The 24,729-nt window shown below is 38.0% G+C and overlaps 1 protein-coding gene across 11 annotated transcripts in view; it reads left to right on the top strand.

Annotated features, from left to right (window-relative positions):
• Positions 1-24,729, top strand: part of Iqcm (IQ motif containing M) — a 471,750-nt gene that overhangs the window by 155,877 nt on the left and 291,144 nt on the right. For all 11 annotated transcript variants that reach the window (XM_042277514.2, XM_076571981.1, XM_076571978.1 and 8 more), the window contains exons 6-7: positions 12,239-12,329; positions 16,154-16,233. In XM_042277514.2, coding sequence (XP_042133448.1) covers positions 12,239-12,329; positions 16,154-16,233 — 171 coding nt within the window. The remainder of the gene's footprint in view (positions 1-12,238; positions 12,330-16,153; positions 16,234-24,729) is intronic.

The raw sequence follows: 24,729 nt of genomic DNA, 5'->3' as shown, positions 1-24,729 counted from the left end.
CAGGTGGCGTGAAGTTGGAAAGGAAGGACAGGAACAGCATGAAATCTGCAGTGAGTGCTTGTTTTGTGCTAGGTGTTTTATTCTAGATATGTCTCAAGTGAAACTCTTTTTCGTGAGCCCTCACATGTTTATCATTAGTCATTTGTTTTCTGTTTGATGTTTGGCAGCTGGGCAGAGTGGTAGAGCGTGGAAAAGACATGCAATACTTTGGTGGTCAGATGCCAAGCTACTATAGGAAAGCATCTTACTGTGTAAAGTGCGGGTACACAGGGAGAATGTGGGGCATCCGAGGTGTGCTATTGTCTTACTAAAACTCATGAAAAATGTTTGTTATTTGTAAGTGTTGGTGAAAATACCAGTTTTAATGAATGTCAGCTTGTAGATGTATGTTATTTCTTGTTTAAATTTACTTTAGCACATTAAAATGCAATAGTCATGGAAATACATACATAGAAATCCAATGTTTATACCAGATCAAATCAGGTGGCAAATTGGGCTTTTTGCTTTGTTGTGCAAGAGCATATGGGTAAGTTGTAAGGCTAGAAAAGAATCATAGTATTTTAGTTTCTTTTAATTATATAATCTTATCTACAGGGATAAAGGTTTATATTTAACTTTATAAGAACAGTAATCACATGCATCAATGTGTCTGTAAAATGTAAGTAAGATTTTGATGAAATTGAATTGATTCTGGACAAAGTTCTGAATGTTAATGGGACAGAAATTCCCATCTGACTGTTTTCTATTCTTGCAGTGTCTTTTTTAGTGATATAGGTTGGCTTCTTTTTCTTTAATTTTGGCACCCACATATAGCAAATAGCTGTGAAACATTTCAAACCTCAAAGTGACACTAAAACTGTGAAGTATGAAATGGAAGTGCCAGAGCGTGTGAGACACATCGCACAGCATCGCACAGCAATCCAACATGTGCATGCGAGAGAGTCAGCAATAGGATGCATTGTGATGAACGCTACAGAAATTAAGTGAAAACAGCCTGAGTTTGCAAACTCTTCCTCAATTCTTTAAAATTAGCACTTCCTATGTTTACCAGCCCTGCCCTTCTCCCCTCTGAATATCTTCTGTGGGGAACAAAATTATAAATATTTCCCTTGTCTGTCAGGTTACTAAGTAGCTATGATGAAGGGTGGTGGTATCTTGGATTATCCACAGATGCTTCATCTCCTTCACACCTACCAACACAAGTGTATTAGATCTGGTTGTCACATTAACAAACAATCTGTCACCCACGACTGATGTTTGCTCCTTTCTGAGTTTCGCTTTCCACACACTATTCCAACAGGGGTAGAATAAACTATTTGACCTCTTAATTATTATTTATTTTTTTCTTTCATTGAAAATAGGTTTTTCATACAATATAATCTGATTATGGTTTTCCCTCCTCTACTCTTCCCAGTGCTTCCCCTTTCTCCTCCCATCCACATCTACACCCTTCTGTCCCTCCTCAGAAAACAAACAGGCACATAAGCTATAATAACAAAATACAATAAGATAAATCAAAAACAAACAAATCAGAATATGACAAAACAACCAAATAAGAAAAAGTGCCAAGGAAAAAGCACAAGCAAATCAAATAGATGCAGAGAAATACATGTTTGCACAAACAGGAATTCCATAAAAACTTAAAGCCAGAAGCCATAATATATATACAAAGATCTTGTATGGCTAATCACCAAAACCAAAACCAAGAAACAACAAGCACACTAAAAAATGAAATCCCCCCAACAGTATCATGAGACGAAGAACCTCCAAAGGTGCTGCTTAGTTTGTTTCATGTTGGCATCTACTGCTGGGCATGTGGCCTACCCTTTAGAGTGGCTCTTTCCCCAGTGAGACTCCCTTGGAGAAAACGAAATATTCGTTTGCGGGTGGCTATCAATTGAGGATAGCCTGTGGGTTAGAGATGGGGGCATATGTGCACTTTTCCTTTCAGCTCTAGGATCCCATCCGGTTCCTACCATGCAGGCCTTGTGCATATTACCTCAGCTGCTGTGAGTTCATATGTGCCCCAGCCCTGTTGTAGCTGGAAGGCCTTGATTCACTGATGTCCTCCATCCCCTCTATACCCTTCCTGCTTCCTGTTCTGCAGGGAGGGGTTTGATAAAGACATCCCTTTTAAGGTTAAATGTTCCACAATCTCTAACTCTCTGAATATCAATCATCTAGCTGTGGGTCTCTGTATTTGCTCTTATTTGTTGCAAGATGAAGCTTCTCTGGTGATGAATGAGCAAGACATGGATTTATGCATATAGCAGAATGCTAGTGTCATTTTATGGCTATGTTATTTTAGTAGAACAGTAGTAATTGGTTTTGTTCTAGGTCCACAGCATATCAAGTCTCAGGTTCTTGGTCACCTAAGCAGTGTTGGGTGTAGGTTCCTTCTCATGGAGTAGGCCTTAAGTCAAATCAGATCTTGGTTGATTACTCCCACAGGTTTTGTGTTACAGGTCACTCTTTGTAAATTGAGATATTGTTTTTGCTCTTTTGGGGGGCCTGCCACCCAGCTCCCAAATGAATCACACATGGAGGCTTATTCTTAATTATAAATGCCTGGCCTTAGCTTGGCTTGTTTCTAGCCAGCTTTTCTTTTTCTTTCTTTCTTTCTTTTTTTTTTTGTGGTTTTTTCGAGACAGGGTTTCTCTGTGTAGCTTTGTGCCTTTCCTGGAGCTCACTTGGTAGCCCAGGCTGGCCTCAAACTCACAGAGATCCACCTGGCTCTGCCTCCCAAGTGCTGGGATCAAAGGTGTGCGCCACCACGCCCGGCTCTAGCCAGCTTTTCTTAAATCATCCAGTCTACTTTTTGCCTTTCTTTTTTTCTCTACACCTTTTCTTTCCTTCTTACTCCATGTCTGGCTATTTAGCTGGGTGGCTGGGTAGCTGGCCCCTGAAGTCCTCCTCCTTCCTCTCTCATTCCTAGATCTTCTCCCAGATTTCTCCTTCTATTAATTCTTTCTGCCTGCTAGCCCCACCTATCCTTTCTCCTGCCTTGTCATTGGCTGTTCAGCTCTTTATTAGATCATCAGGTGTTTTAGACAGACACAGTAACACAGCTTCACAGAGTTAAACAAATGCAACATAAACAAAAGTCACACATCTTAAAATAATATTTCCCAACACTGACAGGTTCATAGCTAGGTGGGTGTTTACCTTTCTTCTTTGGTAACATGCAGAATACCTTTCAGTACCATGAATACTCTCGTTCATAGGGCTGAAGGCTTTAGTAGGTACCAGCTCAACTTCTCTGTGTTCAATGAGTTGTGTAGCTATTGTCTTCAGCAACAGACCCTACTGTCATTATACAGTCTGGGTTGTTTGGGGTTCCTACAGGACCTCTTTGGGGAAGATCTTGATTATATGTAGCTCATTACTGGTACTGGAAGCTTCATTTGGTGATGAGAGCTGCCCATTTGGGGCTCTATCCTCCCCATTATCGAGACTTCATTTAGATTGCTTTCATATATGTATATATTTTAGGAAGCTTCTACTATATTAGGTTTCCTTATGACCGCCCCCCCCATGGCCCTTGGTTTTAGCTACCCCTCTCTGTATTCCCTCCCCTCCCCTGTTTGATCCTCCCATTCTAGTTCTCTACCACTCTTGTCTATCATCGATCTATAACTGTGTATAACTATTTTCTTTTGCCTTCCTAGGGAGATCCATCCCTCCTCCCTAGTCCCAGATAGTATATCCTGATTATGGTTGACCTACCATCCTCTACACTTCCCAGTTCTCCCCGCCTCCCTTCCCATCCAGATCCATTCCTTTTCCGTTTCTCAAGAGAAAAAAAAAAGGCTTCTAAGGGGTAATAATAAAATAAAATATAAGGCAAAACAAAAATTGTCACATTGAAGTTGGGCAAAACAAACCAACAGAAGGAAAAGAGCCCAAGAGAAGGGGCAACAACCAGTGACCAGAAGCTGCACACTCAGGAATCCCATAGAAACATAAACCCATAGCTATTTATATATATATATGAAGGTGTTATCTTCATTGATAGGGCTTTTTGTCCATCTTGGCAACAGCCTGGGTTGTTTGAGGATTCCCATGGGACCCCCTTCCTTTGACTTTTTAAATGCAACTGTGAGCTTGTTTTAGAGTGTTTCTCTATTTTTCTGGTCCTGAGATTCAATTGTATATGTATCATTTGGGGAGATATGTTAAAAGGGATTTGGGGTTATGTGTATATATGTATATATACATACGTTTATATATAAATGTATATATATATATGTATGTATATATGCAGAGGATCTGATGCAGATCCATGCAGGCTTTATGCTGCCTCAGTCTTTGTAAGTTCATATGAGCTTTGATTATATTGATTTAGCGGGCCTTGTTTTCTTGGTGGCCTCCATCCCCTCTGCTTCTTAATCTCTTTCTGCCTCCTCTTTTTGAGAAGATAGATTTGATAAAGACATCCTGCCTAGGGCTGAGTGTTCCAAGGCTTCTTACTCTGTATGATGTCTGGCTGTGGGACTCTGTGTTTGTTCCCATCTGCTGCAGGAGGAAGTTTCTCTGGCGATGGCTGAGCAAGACTCTGATCTATGAGTACAACATAAGGAGTCATTTTATGGTTACATTTTTTTTAGAATAGTAGTTTTTGGGTTTGCTACAGATATCTAGGCTGCCTAGTCCTTGTTCTTGGTCACTTAAGCAGTGTTGGACATTAGTTCCCTCTGTGGAGTGGGCTGTATGTCCTGTGTCACATTGCACTAGTGTCTCTTGCAGGCAGGACCACATTGTAGATCAAAGGGTTGGTAGTTGGGCTAGTTTCTTTTTTGGTAGTGCGCAGAGTACCTTCCTTTACCAAAGATGCTAGAATGTAGGGATGAAGGCTTTACGTAGGTAGGCACCAGCTTGTAGGTGTTATCTTCATTGATAGGGCTTTTTGTCCATCTTGGCAACAGCCTGGGTTGTTTGAGGATTCCCATGGGACCCCCTTCCTTTGACTTTTTAAATGCAACTGTGAGCTTGTTTTAGAGTGTTTCTCTATTTTTTCTGGTCCTGAGATTCAATTGTATATGTATCATTTGGGGAGATATGTTAAGAGGGATTTGGGGTTATGAATAAGTGTCCTGTTTTCCCAACTTCAAACATTATGGGAAGAAAACATGAATCCCTGCAGGCTAACCAGTGATGTTCTTAGCAAATATATAGAAGTGATGTCAAGTGGAACAGGATATGACAAATTTTATTTTCTGAATCAGCAGAAAGCAAAAGCAACAAAACCACAGTAGGCCTCTAATTACCAAGTTTATGAATCATTTCACACACCCCCACCTAATTTGTAGTGCTCAGATGTATCAGCTACTAATTTTCAGAATATGAAAACTGGTACTCAGGGTATACAGAAAGGGCAAGTGGCTCCCCAAGCTGGTGGTCAAGCAGCTGACTGTAACACTTAACCGGTGCTAAGGCTCCTTACCTATGCCAGGACTTGGTGTATTTAGTGATCTGAGAGAAGTTCACAACAAAGGAGTTGGTACCACAGGGGCCAGTGAGTACATAACAGTGAGCTAAGAAACTCATGCTGTAATGTTCCACCTGCAATGCAAAAGTAACTGTTCCATCACTGTGAAGACACACCACGACCAAGGCAACTCTTATAAAACTGTTTATAAAAATGTTTAAACTGGAAGCACAGTCAGAAAGAGCAGGTTAACTCCAGTCACCCTGCTTTTCCTCCATCTATGTCATCTGTGAAAGGAAGGCATGATTTGCTGATATTAAGCTGTATGTTTTTTGTGTGTATGTGGGTATGTCTATTTTATCTATTCCTAACAGAAATATAATGTTTTGGGATTAGAGGCAAACTTTTAAATTATTTAGAGAATCTCTATCAGTTTCCTCAGGCTTCCATCCTCCTTGGGGCGATGAATCGGGTGGATCTTACTCACACATGCAAAGGAGTCAATGCCATAGAAGAACAACTGTGGAATTATGAATCCTGGGAACTAGGGTGCTTGGCACACTTGCTTCTCTTCAACTGAATGTACTGGGGTAAGAGATGAGCAAGTGTTTCGTAAACATAAGCAAATCTAGTTTATGGAAGGAGATGTAACAAAGGGCCCCATGTGTATTATTTGTGGAAGGAAGATAAATATCTGGAAGGTTCTTCTAAATCTTGCTTGAGTCTCTTGTCTTTGACTTCCATGGCTTGTCGATCATTGTGGCATCTTTAATCTAGATGCTAGGATTCCTTCCTCTAACAACAGTGATAACAATGTATGAAAGCACGATACTCAACACAGTCTGCTAGACCCCTATCTTAATTAATTGAAGACAGAGACAGACATGGGGGTTGTTTACTAGGGGTGCACACTATGGCTCTTTCCCCAGGGACCTCAGTACATGAGAGCAGAGGCTCAGATCTGGGTAACTGAACTGTAGCCATATTTGTTGCTGTTAGAGAGGGTGGTGCTGGGAAGATCAATTTATGCTCATTTCCTCTGGGAAGTTGTGTTAAGCTTTTGACTGTGATGTATACTTGATAAAGATCCAGCTCTCTCACTAAGGGATACTTGCTCTCTCAATTACAAAGTTAAAGAATACGTTTCATTCTCTATCTTGTGCTCTTAAGATAATGAAAATAGTTTTCTTGCACTCCAGTTGGAGTCACCCAATTATATGTGATTAATTTTATTGGCCAGAACAAAGGAGTTATAAACCTAAGGTTATTTCCTGTATTCCTAGCAGCTACCAGATTGCCTATCACACCATAGTCATTCAGCAACTAAGTTGAATACTGAATGAGTAACTGGAGATGTATAAAAACAATTCCTGTCCTCAGGAAACCACCAAAGTTCACAGTCTAGTGGTAAACTGGCATTCTGTATAACACACATGTGCTAGAAATTCCAACAGTAGAAAATCACATGACATCCACCCAGCCCACACACTAGAATGTGAAATGTCAGTAAATCACAATCTGTCATTCTTGACTAATGAATCTGTCTATAAAATTTGTAACATTTTTTAAGTTCTAAATTTTATTATAATTACTTCATATGAAATGGAATACAATTTAAGTAGTGGGTCTTGAAAAGAGAGCAATATGAAAGACTACTTTATAGTCTGTATATAAGGTCTCATTTTTTACACAAAAAAGATCTGATTTAACTAATAGCAAACATTTTCAAAAAATTCTCTAAAGAGAAGAGACCTCAAAATTGTTGCAACTCCCTCATCTTCATCACATGACATCCTGAAAGGTGACACTTGAGATGGTGAGCACAGCCTCATTCATTACATCCTGTTCCTAAATAACTCCAACTGATTTTAGAAAACTAAGTCCCAGTACCGTATTGATTCAGTTGAAATCTTTATGCTGTTTTTACAGTATAAATGGGAGCTCCTTTTGGGGGATTGGGGAGGAATAAATATTCTTTACAAAGGTCAGGGGAGAAGAGTCTTTTCCCTTTTGAAGGAGGTTGAAGTATGTATGTGTGTGGTATCTGGAGTATTGGGGAAAATGAAAGCAGTTAATCTATGTCACTGGCAGACATAAATAATAGGAAGACAACATAACTGAATAAGTTTTAAATATTTTATTTATTGATTCTTATAGTAAATGTTTAACAAATGTGTAAAGTTTTATAATGAGATGTGCAGACAATTCAAAGTAAAGAATTCCCAGTCAACACCATTAAAAAGCTTCTATTAATAAAGGGAAAGTGGGCCAGTAACTGGTGACTCCAAGTTAGATACAGAACAGATTGCATCTTGTGAGTGGAGTCTTGAAATGTGAATGACTAACAACAGGAGAAAATATTTCAGGCATTTCTTCAATCAGTATTTTCATAGAACACCTGAAAGTTCAAGTAGAGAAAACAGAACAAATGCTGAATATCATCTTAGGGCAGGGCCAGAATCTGCATCTTGGTGAAGTCCCACATGTCTCTGGTAGCCTTCAGGTCCCAGTTTCATTGGACTTTGAATGAACAATGTGCAGAGAAAATATCTTGACCCATGTAGGATAGTTGGTTAAGTGGGAGCTCCCTAAAGCTGATCTTTCACTTCTGCAAGGTGAAAGACCGAATCAGAAGCAAAACAAAAAAACAAAACAGCCCCAGCAACAACAACTACAACAACTATACACACACACACACACACACACACACACACACACACACACACACACACAACTTTCTTGTAGAAGGTAAAAAAGAAGCTATTGTTTTCACCTTAACTCCTAGAGAGACAGAAAATTCTAGAATTTATAGCCACAAATAACCTTACTTAGGATTGAATTACAATTCATAGTATCAATATCTTAAAAACCTCTAATGTGAGAAATTAAAGTTAGCATACTTGAGAATGCTATCAGCTGCCTACAGGAAGCAAACACAGATACTTTTACAGGGATATATCTTATATATATACCCCTTGCATCTTGCCTCCAGCACATGTATTTAAATTTCTACAAAATATGTAAATAATTCTCAATCTTGGGGAATATTTGTTTGTGAATAGTTTCTATTTGTGTAGAATATGAATTTACAATGTAAGAAATTAAAACTCATGAGGAAGTAAACCATCAGGAGTGAGACTGAGTTACCTCTCCTGATTAGAAGTACATTCATAAAGATCATAGAAATATAAATTATCAGGTAAAGGATAAAAATAACTGAGATCAATGTATATAAAAATAAAAATGTATAGACAGGTGGTTGTGGCAAATGCCCTTAATCCCAGCATTTGAGAGGCAGAGGCAGGCAGATCTTTGTGAGTTGGAGGCCAGCCTGGTCTACAGAGTGAGTTCTAAGATAGCCAGGGCTTCACAGAGAAACCCTGTCTTGGGAAAAATATTATGAACATATGAATGAGCTAATGACTATCGATGTAGTTGAGAAGATCTGATGAAGAACCAAGGAAACCTGTAGGAGTTTAAGTAGTATATTATTGAAAGCCTATCATAGGAAATATTTAAATGGAGCATAGAGGTAGAGAAGAAATGTGAACGATGGAACCCTAGAGAATGAATTCATTTGTTTTAGTAGAAATAAGCAGACTTTTCTAGCTGGGAAACTAACTAGAGAATGGTAGAAAGTATATTAGAAGAGGCAATGACCACTGCTTCATGCATACCCAATTCCGTGTGTGGAGCAGGAAAACCAAGTGAAGATGGAATAGTACTGGGACAAGCAAGACACAGTGAGAGACCACAGATGATGTGCAGCATGGTATGGGAGCTGGCTTGGCTCTCATATGCCAATTTTGGCACTGTGAACATAGAAAAGGATAGTCATACAAATTGCAAAAAGGAGCTAATATGTCCACAGCAATATTCAAAATGAGAGGAAAGAGGAAGGATGTCTTTTCTCCTCACCAAGGAAGCTAGCTTATAAATAATTGCATAATAGATTACAAGGCAATGTTACTAGTGGGTGATTTAGGCAAGAGTTACCAGTAGATACCTAAGTCTCATTTAAAAAGACATTTTCAGTGCATTTCAGTGATCTAGAATTATACAAAATCTGTGCTCTGTTTACTGTGAAATTATTTTAGAAAACAATACAATGATAATTTCGAATTCCAGAATTTAAAAAATAAATGTTTATGGAAGGCATGGAGGGTAGAGGGTAGCATGGTTGTAGGTGGGAACCCAACTGAGGAAGCTCTTATGGTTCCAGATAGTGCATGGTAAAGGCCTGTAGGAGGAAATATAAAGTGGAAAGGGTGGATAGTGTTTAATGAATGATTGCATAAGTGAGGGGATTGAAAGGGAAGTGATTGAGATGCTTTCCCAGGTGGATAGTACTATTGTTAATTCTGAGAAGACCATGCTGATTGAAACGAAGATAGTTGATTACTCAAAATTGGAACTTAAGAATTGTGTATACAAGATAAATAAACCTATGAGCCAAACCCACCTAGGCGATACATATAGCCACAGTAGTTGGACCATATCATTGAAGTGAAGGGTTAGAAAGTTGGCAAAGGGAGAAAGAGTGTGTGGGGGAACACAGCCAATGGCTAGAGATACTCAAGACAAAATGAGGTCCTGAAAGAGACAGGTAAAAAGAAATCAGAATGAAGGACATTGACTGGGTAGGGGACCAATTTCAGGTGACTGAATATTTGATTCCAGCTAACCTCTGAGGGGAGCAGGGCAAATTTATTGGCCACTCTCATGTCCTTTGTGCCTTCCACCTGATTTTATTTTAAATTACCAAATGGTCCCCACTACTCCTCCATTTTCATTTCTAGCCTCCCCATCTCCTCTCTTCTAATTATTTCAGTCAGATGATTCATAGTTCATGTTACAAAACTGAAACAAAGTTTTATAACATTGGTTTAAAGGCAAGATTTTGCATAAAGAAACATTTGCAAACTCACGAGTGTTATCACCTGGCTGATGCCCATTACTCGTCTTAATATGGACCAATCACAAACACTTTGACATCTGCATTCTTTAATTGCCATCAACCTCTTCTGTAATCTTTACTGAAATTTAAAGGTAAAACTGCTTGTATTTTGTGTAGCTAGAGTTTTTCTGGTTCTGCCTGGCCCACAGTCAGGACAAATCTCTCTCACCCGCCAGTCCTGCAGCTGCTCAGACCCAACCAAGTAAACACACAGAGACTTGTATTGCTTACAAACTGTATGGCCATGGAAGACTTCTTGTTATCTAGTTCTTCTATCTTAAATTAACCCATTTCTATTAGTCTATACTTTGCCACATGGCTCATGGCTTACTGGTACCTTACATCTTGCTTGTCATGGCGACGGCTGGCAATGTCTCTCTAACTCAGCCTTCCACTTCCCAGAATTATTCTCTCTCCTTGTCCCGCCTATACTTCCTGCCTGGCTACTGGCCAATCAGTGTCTTATTTATTAACCAATCAGAGCAACACATTTAACATACAGAACATCCCTCAGCAATTTTGTAGCTTGGAAGCAGTCTTACTTACATGATTGAGTTAAAAAAAATACTACTGAGGACCAAGCTACACAACTGTAACATATAGGCAGAGTGCCTAGGTCAGTCTCATGCAGACTCCCTGGTTGTCTGTTCAGTCTCTGTGAGTCCCTATGAGCCCAGGTTAGTTGATTCTGTGAGTTTTCTTGTGGTGCCCTTGACTCCTCTTTTACAGGCCTCTGGGAACCTACTCCTCATACTGGGTCGCCTTGCCCAACCTTAATATATGGGGAGGTGCTTAGTCTTACTGCACCTTGATATGCCATGTTTTGTTGATATTCATAGGAGACCTGCCCTTTCCTAAACAGAAACAGAGGAGGAGTGGATGGCAGGGAAGATGGGGAGGGACTGGGAGAAGAAGAGGGAGGGAAACTGCCACCAGGATGTAAAATAAATAAGTAAATTAATAAATTTGTTTTTAAAAAAGGATACTATAGAGGACTTTCACTTTAGAACTTATACAGGTTATGCCCTGTAGTTCTGGAGATTGCTACTTCTCTTCGAGAATAAGCATAGTACTTTGCAAAAAAAAAAAAAAATCACTATTCTGTGGCTTACAAGAGGTAATTCCTAGGTCAAGTCTAACCACTCAGTACTCCTAGAATACTACAAAGAATAATAGTAACACTGTGTTTTCAGTTTCTCCTCAAACTTACTATTCTGTGTCACACTGAACTATATAGTTCAGTCCAGTATGTTCCATTCTGTGTTGACATTAAGACTCGAGCTAGGTGTGACTTTTTCTAAAGAACAGGCTTTATGCTATGAGCACCACATGCCTCTGTATCTTTCAGTATATCCGTGCTGGGAGATAAAAAGTGCTGGACAAGCCTGACTTAGTGTGTTTGTCTTTTGTCTAACTATATTAAATGAAGAGACTTTTGTCTTCATGAACTAATGACTTGCTAACTTATTTTAAAACAGCAGAGCTTCCCATATAAACTAAGTTTTATGAAAATAAAGATGTTAATGGTAACACACACAGAAGTCCTTTACATTCATGGGCTTGTGCTATGTTGTTGCAGGCATTTTTCTGATATGTCCTTTTTTGATATATGTTTTTCATTTGTGGTTTACTTTTTAGCCCTAAATTTTAGTAGTTATAAAAGATCAGAGTAGGATAGGGGTAAAAAAAAAACTATTCAAATGTGTTTTATGAGTAACTTTGTGTTAGTAATTTTTAAAAGAATATGTTGTCTTTTATTAAAAAAGTCTGTAATTTGCAATTAAATTTGAAAAGTACATTTAGAACTTGGAAATCATAGTAGTGTACAATCAATGCTTTTTTGTTAATTCCAGAACAAGTTAAACTGGGTAAAATAATAACCGATATTGAATCTGTAAGTAAGAAAATGGAGAAAGAAAAGCAGCTGCGCCTCAAGAAGCCCAGGTAATGTGGAATGATTTAACCTAGACAATAGAGGGGTGGGGAGAGAGGGAGAGAAAAGAGATTTTCTTCTTGGCCAATATTCTCTCACCAACTCAGTGGTTTCTCAAGCCCATTAACACCCTGTGCATACGGCTAATTTATCTTTCTGCTCTAGTCCCAAAGCATATCAATTATCAAAATTTTAGTTTTCAGTTCAATTAACTTTTGAACTGGAGGATGTCTGAGTAGCTAAGCAAACCATCTGGGTTTTACAGTGCATAAGCTCAAATCCAATTTGTGTCTTTCTTGAGAAAAATGCCATATTTTATGATAATATTACATAAGTTTGGAATTTTAATAACTCCTTTGCAGCAATTATGGAGCAGAATAAGTTATAATTTTCCCTTTAAAATCTAATAATTAAAGGTTAGTCTTTCTCTAACAGAAGGTGAGGATGATTCCACAGAACATAGTTGGAATGCAAGGATTTGGAACATTGCTTCTGCTCTCCAAAGTGTCTGGAGATGGGTCAGCTACTCTTCTGGATTATTCTACAGTATCATACCATCTTCAAGTTGACTTTACAAGGATGTGCATGAGGGTTGGCCCTAAGCCTTCGGATAAAACCTCTGACTGCCCCTAAGCACATATTTTTGAGAACTTGTAGAAAGTAGATACTTCTCTGTTAAAACAGCTTTTTGGTGACTTTTTTTTTTCAGCACTTCATTAGCACAGCATGTTAAGAAATTGATGCAATTGTACAAATAATAGATATTGGAGGAGATACTATTTTGCTTTAAAGAATATCTTGGCATCCAAAATCTGTGTCACAAATTGTGCTTAGTACTAACAGATCTTTGTCCGGTGTAGCCATTTTCTTGGGTTAAATTTATTACAAGTCTTAGATTTGAACAGGTGGAAGGTATGCACAGATTCAGGGAAAGAAGTTTGGTTTAATTTATGATAAGGGAAGAAATGATTGTATTGAAAGATTAATTTTTCCCCTTTCTATCTTGACCAAATTTAACTCAAGACTCAGGTTAGCTTAACTAAGTCATGGCTGTGGAAAGACTACTTAATAAAGCAGTTACGTAGTTTAGAATATCCAGTGAGCTTTTAATAACTAGAAAAATTAACTGAATTCATTTAAAAATTCTTCTTTCTTTATATGAAGCTTATAATCCAAAGAATACTAACAGCGATTTAAGGACAAGTGGGGCACTTGTTAATGATAAATCTGAGCAGAAATAAAGTCTTTCATTATGTTTTCTTTCTCAGTAGAGTTAACAGTTTCTCAGGGAATTGTTTCTTCTACAATCGGGGGAAGGTAAAGGTCTCCTAATACCCCTAGTTTCAATTTTGAATGAAAACATACCCTGTTTAATGAGGAAGATCAACACTATTTGAAATTAAGAGCAGGTACATGCACTCCAATGACAGCCTAAGGCCTGGGAAGCCTGAACTTCAACCCACTTGGGCTGCCTTGTCTTTATTTATAGCTAGTTTATGGTGGTAACTTGTTCCTATGTTAGCAATTAGCTTCATTTCATTAATGTGGGAGTGTGATGGGAATGCAAAGGAAAAGACAAGTGAGCGTTTGGGGACATGATGAGTCAGGTTCTTTGAAAACCTGCGTTTTATGTAGTACATTTTTTTTTTAAAGCATCCAGTTGAATTTTTTATTGAAATCTGGCTCTCCATATAATACAGAGAAGAAGAGGCTGTAGGCAGCAGAAAGAAGAGAATAGAATCAGCCAGGCAATCAGGTAGAGGATTGCTAACAGGCTTTCAGACTAGAGTCTGGGAGGGTTTCTATACAGGTCACATAGAGGCCTATGGGAGAGTTTTTTTTTCTCTCCTATATTTCCTTTCAAGGTCCCTTGGGAGGCACTTATGGGTAAGGTGATACACATTTTTAGGTATATTATAAAAATATTGACTGAAGAAACAAAAATAATTGGCTAAAAATAAGGAATATGAAAGAATTTCATAAGTGTATGATGTTTGCCTTTGTCCACATTTTTTTATTTTTGGCATGCAAACAGCAGACAAAATGGAATGCTTCCATATTTTCACATTTAGCTTAAGACCATAATGTTCTATACTGTATCTTCAAATTTTAAATTAAAGACTATTGTGCATAAGAATCCTGGTCTCAGGACAATAATGGTGGATGTGGGTACATTCTATATGTTACTTTCCAATATATTATATTTGAGAATCTATACTTAGTTCTTCTGATCAGTCCAATGACAGAACAAAGGTGAAGTGCTGCATAGCATAGCAACCCTCCTTATCTCTTTCTTCACTTCACCTCAAAAGTGCCAGGATATTAGCATGCATTCCACTGTGTTGAAACATCTCAGGGTTTTTGCTCAATGGTTTTCAAATGTTTTGCTAAAAGGGATCAATTGTAAATTTGTCACAATTTTCATTAGTAGGAGATTGTTGAAAAATATTTGTCCTAATTTGAAGATTAAGTAATACTTAGCTGTGGTCCACATACTAGAAAGTAAAGCAAACTGTCCAATAAGTGCATTTTGCCTCGGCTTTAGTAGGATGTAAATGAATTCTAGAATTTCAAATGGAGTTACTCCAGTTCTTGACCAAATCCATGGATATGTCATATGCATGACAGAGAGATGAGATGGGTTCATCTTATAACTTATTTACTCTTTATTTAATGCCTACACCCTGTCTGATATCAAGCTCTGATCAGGATGGTCATAGCCTCTTCCCCCATACATGCTAATTTTTTTCTTAGGAAAACATTTTAAGTACTAAAAACCTCTGTAGCACTTATATAACATCCAGATAGCAATGTCATCTCTAGGCATTTATACCTAGAACAGGTGAATAGGTGCACAGATGAGAATGCTCAAAGGTTTTCAAAATAGCAAAAAAGTATGAGCACCCCAAATATCCATTAGAAGACTGATAAAGCATCAGTATATTCAATCCATATAGTATAATGTTAAATGACAGTCCAGTATAACAACATACATCTATATGTTAGTGAAGATGTCCATAATACAATATTAAGTACTTAGAAAGTTTGTTTGCATTTATATGCAAATAAACATTGAAAAGATATGGAATATTATTATGCAGTTAATCATGGCAAATGAAGTTAGAATAAAATAGTGTAATATAATTACTGAAGCCCCACTACATGACTTCAAGTCATGGCTCCATCAATTTCTAGTTGGGATAATCTGACCTACATAACCCTATGCATTTTAGTTCCCGCGTGTATAAAATGAGTACATTAATAGTAGAAGCAGTAGCAGATGCTTGTTGGGAGGATTAAATCAGGTAGGACATATAGAAGGCTTTGAGTAGTTCCTAGACTATGAGAAACTCTAGGTTTGCAATAATTAGCAAAATATCAGAGTGATGGTATTAGAGAAGATTTTTCTTTTCTTTACTTTTCTTTGGTTATTTACATTTTCTAAACTGTCTATATGCCCCTTGGCTCTAGATCCAACAGATGTGTTTGAATCTCAATAAGTGATATTAGGGAAATTATACTATTTAAAATCCCCTATCAAACAATGAAAAATAGATAAGATGCTTATTTTCTAGACTTTTGTTAGGTGAGGATTGCTCAGAAAGGAGATGTTCCTACATTTTGTCCACACTAAGAACTAGCAAAGTTTACTGTTATTCTTTCAATAATATTTTCTCTACAGGACACTGAAGATACCACAGGTCTAGTCCTGTTGTCAGGAGTATGTGGGAGCATGTGAGGCTAGCATTTAATCCTGTAATGTTAGACTTGGGGGTCGATTACAAAACAGGGAAGACCGAATCACTCAAGTTGTAACTCTGTGTTTTGAAAACAGAATGTTGGAATCCTTCCATTCCCATGTTGGCTTGAATTTACAAAATCTGACCTCTTCTCTGGGACATCTGAGAGGACCTGGTGAGTTTCCCTAGGCTAATACAGGCAGGCAGCAGTAATGATTTTCATGATGTAAATCAGAGTCAGTACTAAGCAAAGTCACTTGTATATATTATTTCATTTTAAAAACTGTCGAAAGATAAAAAGATTTGGGGGACATCTATTGAAAACTAATTTTTGTTACTTTATTTAAAGTTGAGAAGTTGGATCTTTAAAAAATGTGTGTAAATATAGAATGTTGTGGGAAACTGTGAAGATAAATTCTTAGAATTCAAAAGGGTTTTGAGTAATAATTCTTCTAAGTTACTGTTTTTAAAATATATAAAATTCCTTCAAAAGAAGCTACATATGGTATTTTAAAGTCCTTTAAATATAGTCAGAAAGCTTGGAACTTACAGACTATTTTGGAGACCTAGGAGGGGTTTTGACTTAAGGAAACCATGTTGTAGTTTTCCTTCTTTGTAACTTGTTACTCATATTATTAATCTTCACGCTATTATTTTCTTCTCCTACATGTGCAAAGACTATCTGGACAAAGGCTCAGCCATTGTCTGTTTAATGCTGCACAAAAGATAGAAAAAGACCATTTAAAAGTGTTTGTTGAGAGACTCCCAGCTACAGATTATTGTGAAACTGAGTGGAAAAGAGCAGAATTGCAAACACTCGTGATATTTTCAAGATTTGCTTAAAGTTGCTCTAATACAAAAATATTCTTTTAAAATACCTGAAATATATACTAAAGGAACCACAGCCTCATGACAACACAAGACTCTGTCCGTTTCACAGCCCCTGCCCCATAGCAGCCCATCACTCATGTTGAGTGAATGGATGGATGATGAAGACAAATTAAAAGGAGACAGCACCCGAAGGGAGCAGCTGAGAAGTGTATCTGTGTGTCACTTCACTCTAGAGAGGGTAGTAAGGCACAGGACAGTTGTATCAGTGCCCAAAGGAAAAAGAATTTGGGGAATAAAATACTTGACACTATATTTAAATGTTTTTAAAAACATTGTGACTGTTAGTGGATTGAAGTGGTGGTGTCATTAAGCCAACTAAAATGTGTTGCAGTGTTATGCCTTAAAACCAGACTCACCAGCACATTGTCAGTTTCATTTCAGAGATCTCTCAACACTCACCCTTCAGCAGAGTAGAAAGCTGCATATTCTGAAAGCATAAAAATGGTAATAAATCCATCATTTCTGAGTGCTATAGGCTTTCTGTTCCTTTCTCTTTTAAAATGAAATGTATCTCCAATATGAGTTGATATGTAACCACTGTTTTAACATGTGGAGTTTTGTTGAATTTGGTTTTGTTTTTAGCTAAACCATTATTTTTTAATTGGAAATTTTTTTTCTAAAACAGAAATGTCTAAAGGCTTGAGACAAGCAATTTATTTTCTAAAATAAAATGTGAAAAAATGTTGATTTCTGTTCTAAAATAATTTATATACATTCATTGCATTACATCTTTGTTGAAAAACTAAATATTTTTAAAATGCCTTTAAAGTTCATTTTAATGATGTTTTCTAAAAATCTGTCTGACACGGGCTCCTACTCTATTTGCTGAAATGTGTCTCCAGTAATCACAGAAGCACTCACTGAAGCTGATTAAATAACAATGTTACTTAAGCAGTCAAAGAGCATGGGTGTGTCCTCAGAAGTGCACTCATTTTCTATCACCTTAAACATTTCAAAAATATCAATAAATCATCACTTTTAGTGGAAGAGAAAAGAAAGAACACTAGATCATAGGAATCAAGACCAATCCCGATTTCCATCGATTTATTGAAATTTAAATGGATGACTAGGGTATCACTCCTTGAAGTCTCATGTTTTAAAATGGTGTAGCAGAGTGCTTGCTAGTGTTAATATTGGTGTTCTGATTCTCCTAGCTTCTAAGTGGAAGCCTTATCCAAATTACTGAAACACTTGGTGACTGTTTCTTCATGGGAGATATGTGGAGGCTAATAATAACACCAAACTGAGAATGATTAGTGCATGCTTGTTGAGGTGTGTGGCACAATCTGATGCTCACCAAAACGGAGCTGTAGTTACCAGTAACAGTTTCAAGTGAAGGAACGCAAAGGCACACTAGGAGCAAACTCCTGGTTTGCAAAGAGGTGCCTCAGCACCTATCCCACAAGAGAAGCCGTCTTCTAGTGCCACCTCCACAGTGTGATCACTGTGGCCTTTCATAGAGACGCCTGTCTCTGCTGCTGTCATGGGAGTCATCTTGCTCAAGACCTTCAACCTGCCCTTTTGCCTTCCTGCTTCAGTACATTCAATAAATCACTTCTAATTTGATATTCCAGCAAACACCCTCTCACTGGTGATTTCCAAACTGTTTCTTACCTTTCTGAGTCACAGGGAATAGAACCATGGTATGGACTTTTATTTAGAAAGGTGTTCTTTTTTTTAAATTTATTTAACTTTATTTTATGTTAAATTTATGCATTGGTGTGAAGGTATCAGATCCCCTGGAACTGGAGTTACAAACAGTTGTAAGCTACAATGTAGGTGCCAGGAATTGAACCCAGGTCCTCTGGAAGAACAGCCTCAAGAAAGATGTTCTTAACAGACAGTTTCAAAAGAAACTCTGGAAGGAGGGAGTTTAGTCAAAGAAAACCACATTGTCCTAAGTGACAAATTCTGTGGCCTGATGATGTTCCCTTCGACTCTGTGGACTTTAAGTTTCATGTGTTGTCTTCAAAGAAAGGATGAAGTTACTGTTTAGGAAAGGAGTAGATTGTTAAACAGTTTCCTTTATCTGTGGCTGGTTCCTAGTTTTTCTACAGACAGTTAACAATAGAAGGACAGTGATTTCCCCCAAGTTCACAGTCTTGAGACCCTCAGGGAAGATCACTGAGTATCCCCTACAGTTCTGTCTGATACAGCCTCCACCAGGTGTGGGCTTGCAATGCTGAGGAATGCTAAAGCCTACGGTCAGTAACTCCATGTCTCTCATCTGACCTCACTACCACCTCTCTCACTCTGGAATCTGTTCACTGTGCTGCTGGAACTCACACTGAATGTCAAAAACAATCAAAAAGTCTTTTACCGTCTTAAAATATTCCCTTCACTGTCGAGGCCTAACTGAAGACTGTTGTGAAAACATTTCTGCTTTGGCTCTCTAAAGTGGTGCCATTTCTTTCTCCCGTCCTTAACACATGACTCTAAGGGTGGAGACACAGTGTCCTCACTAATCCTCATCACTGTTGCTCCCAGACCATTTCCCCCTCCTTTCTAAAATTTTCAGCTTTGGCTCTCATGTCATCCAGTGGCATTCTCCATTAGCTTGATTCCTGTAGTAATTATTGTTTGTGCTCATCTTCTCATATCTTAACTTTAAACCTAGGACCCTTGTTAATCTCTCTAATGCTTGTCATAATTCTTGGCAATTTTGCTATAGATAAATAAAGTCTTTAATTCCTTAGCTTCTCAACTCTTTTAGCTCTTTTCCTCTAGTGGTTTTTGCCTTCCATCCATCATCCCATATATGCTCTTTCATGTTAATCGTAAAGAGAGCTGGATAGCACCTCCAGTATTCTACTTTGAACAATGCTACTGATAATGCATGGCACTTTATAAAGTCCAACAACTTTAAAAAATTAGTTCTCTCCCTGCACTAACTTCACCAGTGATTTCATCCAGCTTGTGATTTCCCTCACCAGCATATTTATATGGCCCCCAGACTCCAGTTTACATATTTTGTAAATCAGTTGTACCATTTATTTATTTTGTAACTCAATTAGGACATATACTATAATTTATTAGAATAATTTTACACACATGGAGCTCAAATATTTTCTTTCATTTTGAATTGAAAATTGTCCTGTAAAGAATATAGCTTTGAGGGTTTTTTTTTTATTTGTTTCTTTCTTTTTCTACCCAAAGACTAAAATACTGGTTAAATATTAAAAGATAATTAGAATTTGGGCTGGTTTATCAGGAAATCCCAAAAATAAGTTCACAAACCTAAGGAAGCCAGATTCCATAGGGGCCTCATGTTCTTTAGAGGCGTTGGTTTTCATGGCTCACATTTCTTCCTATTTGCCTAGAGTTTCTACTTAATAACCATGATAATAGTCTTAGCTGGAGTCATCCTTGGGGGTTCCTGGGGGTTTCCCCAGCACCACATTTTTCCCTAACCCCATGATGGCTCCCTCTGTCAAGATAATTCCTTCTGCCAAGATATTGCTCTCCCTCTCCACCCCTCCTCCAACTCAACCATCTCAACCCCTCATGTTCCCATCCCCAACCTCCTATCCACTCCCCCTACCTCCCCCTCCCAGTTTACCTAGGAGATCTTAACTATTTCCCCTTCTTGGGGCAATCTATGCATGTCCCTCTTAGGGTCCTCCTTGTTACCCAGCTTCTCTGGGGCTGTGAATTGTAGCCAGGTTATCCTTTGCTTTGTGTCTAATATCTACTTATGAGTAAGTACATACTATGTTTGTCTTTCTGGGTCTGAGTTACCTCACTCAGGATGATTTTATTTTCATAGTTCCATCCATTTGCCTACAAGTTTCATAATGTCATTTTTTTTTTACAGCTGAGTATTACTCCATTGTGTAAATGTACCACATTTTCTTTATCCATTCTACAGTTGAGGGATATCTAGGTTGTTTCTAGGTTCTGGCTATTACGAATAATGTTGCTATGAACATAGTTGAGCAAGTGTCCTTGTGGTATGGTGGAACATCTTTTGGTATATGCCCAAGAGTAATATCGCTGGGTCTTGGGGTAAGTTGATTCCCAGCTTTTTTAGAAACTACTATACTGATTTCCAGAGTGGCTGTATAAGATTGCACTCCGACCAGCAGTGGAAGAGTGTTCCCCTTATTCCACATCCTCTCCAACATAAGCTGTCATCAGTGTTTTTGATCTTAGCCATTCTGATAGTGTAAGATGGTATCTCAGAGTCGTTTTGATTTGCATTTCCCTGATGGCTAAGGATGTTGAGCAATTCCTTAAGTGTCTTTTGGCCATTTGAGATTCTTCTGTTGAGAATTCTGTACTCCATGTTTCATTGGATTATTTGGTATTTTGATGTCTAGTTTTTTTAGTTCTTTATATATTTTCGAGATCAGCCCTCTGTCAGATGTGGGGTTGGTGAAGATCTTTTCCCATTCTGTAGGCTGCCATTTTGTCTTATTGACCCTGTCCTTTACCTTACAGGAGCTTCTCAGTTTCAGGAGGTCCCATTTATTAATTGTTGCTCTCAGTGTCTATGCTACTGGTATTATATTTAGGAAGTGGTCTCATATGCCAATGCATTCAAAGCTACTTCCCATTTTCTCTTCTATCAGGTTCAGTGTGACTGAATTTTTATTGAGGTCTTTGATCCATTTGGACTTGAGTTTTGTACATGGCAATAGATATGGATCTATTTGCAGTCTTCTACATGTTGATATCCAGTGATGCCAGCACCATTTGTTGAAGATGCTTTCTTTTTTCCATTGTACAATTTTGGCTTCTTTGTCAAAAATCAGGTATTCATAGATGTGTAGATTGATGTCAGGGTCTTCAATTCAATTCCATTGATCCACGTGTTGGTTTTTATGCCAATACCAAGTTGTTTTTGTTACTATAGCTCTATAGTAGAACTTGAACTCAGGAATGGTGATGCCTCCAGAGGTTTCTTTATTGTACAGGATTGTTGTAGCTATCCTATTCTGGTTTTTTGTCATACAGGTCTTTCATTTGTTTGGTTAGTTACCCCAAGATATTTTATGATATTTGTGGCTATTGTAAAGGGTGATGTTTCTCTAATTTCTTTGTCAGCCCATTTATCATTTGGATATAGGAGGGCTACTGATTTTTTTTTTAAAGTGGAGAAGGTGCCTGAACTACCTTTCCCCTGTAACCAGATTGGTGACTACCCTAATTGTCATCATAGAACCTACATCCAGTAACTGATGGAAGCAGATGTAGAGACCCACAGCTGAGCACTGTGCTGAGCTCCTTGAGTTCAGTTGAAGAGGGGTAGGGGGGATTATATGAGCAATGAGGGTGGGGGTGGGGTGGGGGTGGGGTTAAGATCCTGATGGGAAAAACCACAGAGACAGCTGACCTGAGCTAGTGGAGCCCACAGACTCTGCACTGACAGATGGGGAGCCTGCATGGGACCAAACTAGGCCTCTGAATGTCGGTGACAGTTGTGTGGCTTCATCTGTTTGTGGGGCCCCTGGCAATGGGACCAGAATTTATCCTGGGTACATGAACTGGCTTTTTAGAGTCCATTCCCTATGGTGGGATACCTTGCTCAGCCTTGATGCATGGGGGAGGGGCTTGGTCCTGCCCCAACTTGGTATGCCAGCCTGTGTTGTCTTCCCAAGAGAGGTCTTACCCCCTATGAGGAGTGGGGTGGATGAGAGAGGGTGAGTGGGAGGATGGGAGAGGGGGGAACTGTGGTTGATATGTAAAATGAAAAAAAAATTTAAATAAAAACTATGATAATAGGAAGCCCAGCCACATCTTTCCCATTCTCTCTTTTTGATTAGTTCTCTCTCAGTCCACCAACATATGTTTGAAGGTGCATATGTGTGGATGTTTTCTAGGTATGAATATATATGGCATGATTTTCTTATCAGCATGGTCGAATCTTCTTCCAATAAGATGAATGACATTTTGTTAGGACAATAAAGTATTAGGCTCATGGAATCTCAAAGAATATCTCATAATGAATTGTGTTAGCAGCAAAAATAATTTCAAATAGTCAAAACTCTTCTCATTATATGTTTATATTATATTCAGGTAAATAACAAATTTGCATATTTCATTTTTATAATACATACAGCCTTATTAAGAATGCTTAGAAAATAACCACATTTTCCATTAATGCTCTGCTTTCTCATAACCATGATTACCAACTTGTTTTATTTTCTTAGAATTTTGCTGTTCAATCTTTTAAAAATCTGTAGCAACACAAATTCAAACGTTTCCTGTAGCTAGAGTTTTCCTGCCTTGCCCACAGTCAGGACAAATCTTTGTCACGCGCCAGTCCCACAGCCGCTCAGACCCAACCAAGTAAACACAGAGACTTATATTGCTTACAAACTGTATGGCCGTGGCAGGCTTCTTGCTCACCATTCTTATATCTTAAATTTATCCATTTCCAAAAATCTATACCTTGCCATTTGGCTCGTGGCTTACCGGCATCTTCACATGCTGTTTGTCCTGGCGGCGGCTGGCAGTGACTCCTTCTGCCTTCTTGTTCTTTCTTTTCTCCTCTCTGTTAGTCCCGCCTATACTTCCTGCCTAGCCACTGGCCAATCAGTGTTTTATTTATTGACCAACCAGAGCAACACATTTGCCATACAGAATATCCCACAGCAGTTTCCTATAGTTAAGTCTAATATTATTTGATTAATTGCATAAAATAGCCATTTCATTTTCTTCCAATGTTAATAACATTATCTCCCATCTACCCCTACTTGCCAAAAGGTGTCCTTCATCTACCCCTGCTGCATGCCCTTCTGGAGTAGTCCATATCAGAGAAGAGACATCACATTGTTTGTCCCAGCCTTCCCATAGGGTATAAAGACAGCAAAGAGAATGGATGAATCAGGGGTTCTCTACTCATTTTAGAAGTACAAAATAGATAAAAATAACCATTCTTGATAGGCTTAACTTTATATCAGTGTCTACTATATAACCGCAGGTGGATTGAGAGATACATGAAGCTTATCTGAATACATTCAGTCATTGCTGTAGCCCTGTTAATTCTATGACTTCTCACTTCCAGAATTTTATGTAACCATCAAATGTCTTCTTATTTTCAATCATTGGTATAATTTTAATTATTACCATACACTAAGATGTCTGACAAAAGTGAAATTTAATATGTTTTAGATATTTTGTTATTCTTCGGTATAATGACTTTTCAAAATATTAATGAAAGGGTAGATGTTTAAAACAAAAAATTTATTTTTAATATGATAGTATAATTTTTCACATTATATATATACATATACACATATGTGAACACACACACATACATACACACACACACACACACACACACATATATATATATAATTTGCTTCTTGGGTTTTCTGCATGCTCAATCCTAACTTTTCCAATTTTTCCTATGAGAAGCTAAGAATCATTAAGCTTGTGACCAGCCTAAGTCATGTAAATGTCACTTTATGTTTAGTATGTGTGAATGTGTGTACGTATATATGGTGCTATAGAAAAAACCCCAGGGCCTCACCATGCTGCACAGCTACTCTACTACTGAAGTACACCCCAGTCCTAGTATCATAGTTCTGATTCCAGTTTCCATATTTATTCCCTTTTACTATACCAATTTACATACATTCATGTTGTCTGATATGTATTTAAGACAGCTATGCTATTTAATTATTATACTATCAGTATATAGTAAAGCAAACTGTTTTTCAGAATAGGAAGGGGATGTAAGCATTTTGTAGAGCACGCAACATTATGAACTAATTGGTAATATACATATGCCTGGGGTTTTGACAATTTTTGTCTTTGTACCATTATATACTAT

Source organism: Peromyscus maniculatus, chromosome 5, assembly GCF_049852395.1.
Source record: "Peromyscus maniculatus bairdii isolate BWxNUB_F1_BW_parent chromosome 5, HU_Pman_BW_mat_3.1, whole genome shotgun sequence".
Classification (NCBI taxonomy): domain Eukaryota; kingdom Metazoa; phylum Chordata; class Mammalia; order Rodentia; family Cricetidae; genus Peromyscus; species Peromyscus maniculatus.
This window is presented reverse-complemented; position numbering and strand designations above follow the sequence as displayed.